The sequence below is a fragment of the Nanorana parkeri genome, unplaced genomic scaffold (assembly GCF_000935625.1).
Source record: "Nanorana parkeri isolate BGI_ZX_2015 unplaced genomic scaffold, ASM93562v1 scaffold1026, whole genome shotgun sequence".
NCBI lineage: Eukaryota > Metazoa > Chordata > Amphibia > Anura > Dicroglossidae > Nanorana > Nanorana parkeri.
The window spans coordinates 372746-376960 of NW_017307294.1; the positions used below are offsets into that span (position 1 = coordinate 372746).

At 38.9% G+C, this 4215-nt stretch overlaps 1 protein-coding gene across 10 annotated transcripts in view; it reads right to left on the minus strand.

Moving 5' to 3' along the window:
• GRIN1 (glutamate ionotropic receptor NMDA type subunit 1) overlaps positions 1 to 4215 on the minus strand; it is a 69934-nt gene that overhangs the window by 55769 nt on the left and 9950 nt on the right. For all 10 annotated transcript variants that reach the window (XM_018567270.1, XM_018567273.1, XM_018567274.1 and 7 more), the window contains exon 3: positions 3421 to 3597. In XM_018567270.1, coding sequence (XP_018422772.1) covers positions 3421 to 3597 — 177 coding nt within the window. The remainder of the gene's footprint in view (positions 1 to 3420; positions 3598 to 4215) is intronic.

Consider the following 4215-nt stretch of genomic DNA (forward strand, 5'->3'; position numbering starts at 1 on the left):
CCCGCATTCTGATTAGTGCCATCCAGCAGCCCTCAAGCTGCCACACTGCCTGTCCTTAAATAGTTTTTGATATTGATTATACAAAAGGGGTAAAGATTGTTCACTAAGCAAAATAAGGTAAAGCTATGTTAATTTCTATCAACCAAACATGTGCTAGAAAAATCTTATTGTTTTCTCTTATGCATGATATCTTTCCAGCATGCACTTTGCTATATAAACAGCGTCTACTTCTTTATGACATCAACCCCATTGAAAACTAATAAGTATCCAAATCAAAGCTAAAAATCCCAAGAAATTCCATGCAGGTTTTGGAGCTGTTAAGTGGTAGCAGGGGTTCCAAATTGGGAAATCCCTCCACCCCAGACAATGATTGCAGTATGCACTTTTCTAGAAAATCAGTTTAAGGTACCTATGGACATTAGATTCAATTCTAGAAATACACATCTATCAGTGACCAGCATGTTTGTACAAAGCAAATCTTTAAATGCTTTTATCAACAACTCTTATTTTGTGTGTAAGCAACTTTAGAGGCTCCTCCAAACTTGGTTATCATGCCTAAAAGCTAAGATGAAGAAGTCTATATGACTTCTGTTCTCATGGGCAGGTACATCCAATGTGCTCACTGCAGACAGCCTGCACCCCCTGCCTGCTACTTATAGGGTTCAGTGATCCCATTGTGATCTAATGTATTGGTTATTTGCCAAGTGCAGTTGAAAACATTTCGGTAGGGTCATGTTCTGTTGAGACTGCTTGAATTGGGCTTAGCAAAAGTGCCAAGCACAGCTTGACTAAGGGGTAGTTAAAACTTTTAAGAACCTTTCTTTATTAACATTGCAACTCAAGTGGCATATAGCATTTGCTTGTCTGGGTATTCTAAGCTTGACCACATTAGGTGTTCCTAGATTAACACACCCAAAAAATGGCCAGAAATAGGTGAACAAAGTAAACTCAAACAATTACAGCCAGACTCCATCAAAACATAAGCTATCACTATCTCTCTGACCGTTATAATTTGATTCCTCTTTTCTTTTGTCACTAAGTTTTGTCTCTGTTTGTACTAAGTACATTTCCTCCATACATAGCACTCTTTGCACAATGGTCTACATTTATTAACCAGCCAAATTGTAAATTGATAACATTTTTACAATTATTGTTATTATTATCATCATTATTATCATTTACTTGTTTTTGTTTTAGACCAGGGTTTTATTTTTTTACTGAGGTGGTTAATATTATTGTAATATTGATATACTAACTTTTGGGGATTTGCTAACTCTCTTCAGTGACTTTCCTGTATTTTAAGGAATCAATTTGGAAGTGTTTCTACAAGATAAAGTTGTTTGTGTATTATTCATGAACTCAGTGGCTGATACATCTTTTTTGTTAGGAAGGTTCTTGTGTTAGATTTATATGCCAATATGCATTTTAAATTAGAAAACAAAATACTGTATGTCTAGACTTATTTGCTTTTTTTTTTTTTCTGCACTGATATTAATTACATGCTTTGTGTTATTTTGTAGTTTAATGCTTTATTGTTACATGAGGTTCTAAGGGGCTCTGGAAGTAAACCTGTCACAAACTTGGGTACCTCAGTCTGAGCATATGATATAAAAAGTAGAAGTAGAAGTTACCTTCAGTGAAAACTGCATGTAAGAGTGATTTGTGTATCCAGACATATTGGCAGTAAAAAGAATATGAATAGTATGACTTTGCCACATCCCTTCCCACCTACTTAGCCTTTCTATTAGTCACTGAGCCTGCCTATCACATAAATGGACCATTAGCGAGCTTTGTGAGGTGGGAGAGGGCAAGACAAAGCTCAACCTTTTAACTTGCATATACATTATTTACCTGTATCTTTGGATCTGCTGATCATTTTGAAATGCAGGTTTTGCTCTGATGGAAATTTCTAGCAAATGTATTACTTCATTAAGGCACCTTCCAGCAGAAACACTGAGGAATTCCCATCTCCCACAGCCCCCTTTAAGTAGCAGTAGCAAAGTAATGCGCATGATTTAATTTTATTTTCTTAATGGGGACTGATTTCCTCTGGCTAAGCTTCACCAGCTACCATTCAGCAAAGGGCCTGTATTGGCCACTGAGGTGGTTTCCTGAAACAGGGGGATCGGAGGTAGTGGGGCATAGCCATCAAATTAGATAAAGTAAAGCCCAGGAAATAAAGCCCCAGTAATCAATAAAACTAAATTGAAGGGGTACAAAAGAAGCTTTACTGGTTATTAAAGGTAAGAACAAGCAGAAAGTGAATATTGTTTCTAATAATTTAAAATACAGGTCCACTTTAACTACATGTACTTTGATGAGTCAGAGTCCTTTTTACAATAATATTTGACCGTTTGCTTACTATATTTTTTATTTATATTTACTTTATTTCTCTATTTTACCATTTGAATTTTGTGCATGCTCTGTCAACTGCTACGTCCTTTAGTCTGGCAAACAGACATTTTAAAAAAAGGAAGCAACAGAGATATTCCATTAGCAACCAATCACCTTTTTGCTTTTACATTTTCCAGCAGCCCAATGGCCTTCTCAGGAACCATAGACAAACACATAAAAGATTAAGAAATTCACCAGTTGGCTGGTACCTTGGCTACCATACCCCTGGGATTGGCAAGACTAGAACTTTGGCAGCACTGGAAACATTATAGCTGCAATATGATTGGTTGTTATGGCCAATGCTTCTACTTTCCATCTCCTAATACTTATAAATACAGTCAGTCTTTTAGTTCAAAAAGTCTGTGTTTTACTACTGCAATGTTCACATAAATTACAGCAGCAGCTTGCTAAGCAAAGCTTACATTGCTACAAATTTGGGTCTGTCCCTTGTTTAGTACATTGCATCTTCTCCAGGAGCTGGGCAGCCAGCAAGGTTTCAATCTATCGCATGAGCCATGTCAGCAAAGCGGTGCTTAGCGCGTGTCAGATGGAGATGTGGGCGGATGATGTTGATGTCAGCGGTGGGAGCTCGCGGAGAAGCTGCATTGTACACATACCTGCAGAAAGACACTAACTACAAATCGTTGGCCAATTCAGCCAAGCTGCTGGTCCGTCAGAGTGCCTACCATTTCATATATATTCCTTGTGCATCTAGTTATGTATTTCTGGTTTATTACTGTGTTAGCATTATATTTGCAAAGCTCCAGGCTATTCCCTTTTATCGACTGATTTAAGGAGATTTTGGCCCTCGGCAAAGCATGTGAGATGAAACCAGTACAAAGGTTTGTCAGGTGCTAGTGAGACAGTCTAGATGTTTCAGCATTATGTTTGTCATGTTACGATGAAAAGATAAATATGTTTCAACGTACAAGAATCTACATACATTGAACAATCTGAGGAGAACTGGTTATCACAAGGAAGAAAAATAAAACAACATAAATTTCAGTATGATGTCCACATACTGACCTTGGATTCTCTCTCTTCCAAGAGGGTCTCCAGCTTCTTCTGGGCTGCCCGGCCCTCATGGTCATCACTCACAATGAGAATGACGTGATTCCAGCCAAAGATACGCATCATCTCAAACCAGACCACAGCCTGGTGCGAGTATGGTGGGACCGTGCGGAGGAAAGACAGATGGATACTCTGGAATCAAAGAATTAATATTTTACACTATATTCATTAATTAAATAGAAGAAATGAAAAGGGAAACGATGTTGTATTCTGGCAGTTCCAAACTAGCTACCCTCCAAGGGATCAGGCATAATCTTAATTCCTTGCCTCTTTCCCCTATATTTTAATAACACCAATATGTACAAAGTTGTATGCATGGCTCATGTAAACCCCAAACTTGTACATATTGGTGTTATCTTGTATTCTGATAAGTCCACATTTCAGTTATATACTTTAGGCTATGCCAGGACCAGAACTGGATTGATAAACAGATGGAAGAAATGCCTGCCTGTGGAGTAAGCTACACAAGTTGCATCTCATAGTGGCCATTTGCAAATAATATGAGTATCAAAGGCAGGCACACAGGGTGTGCTGGGTGTGCCTGGGCACACCCTAATCACCCCGAGCGCAACACCGCAACCGTCATTTTTAGTCACTGAGCTAGTGGAGAGATCACAAAGATTTCTCTGTGACCAGCTCAGCAGCACTTGCCAGTTACATTCTTCACATAACAGCTGCAGTCCTCGGTGTCTGGGAAGCTGCATGGGAGTGTGGCTGCGACTTTCCATCCAATCAGGAAGCCGGGCAGGG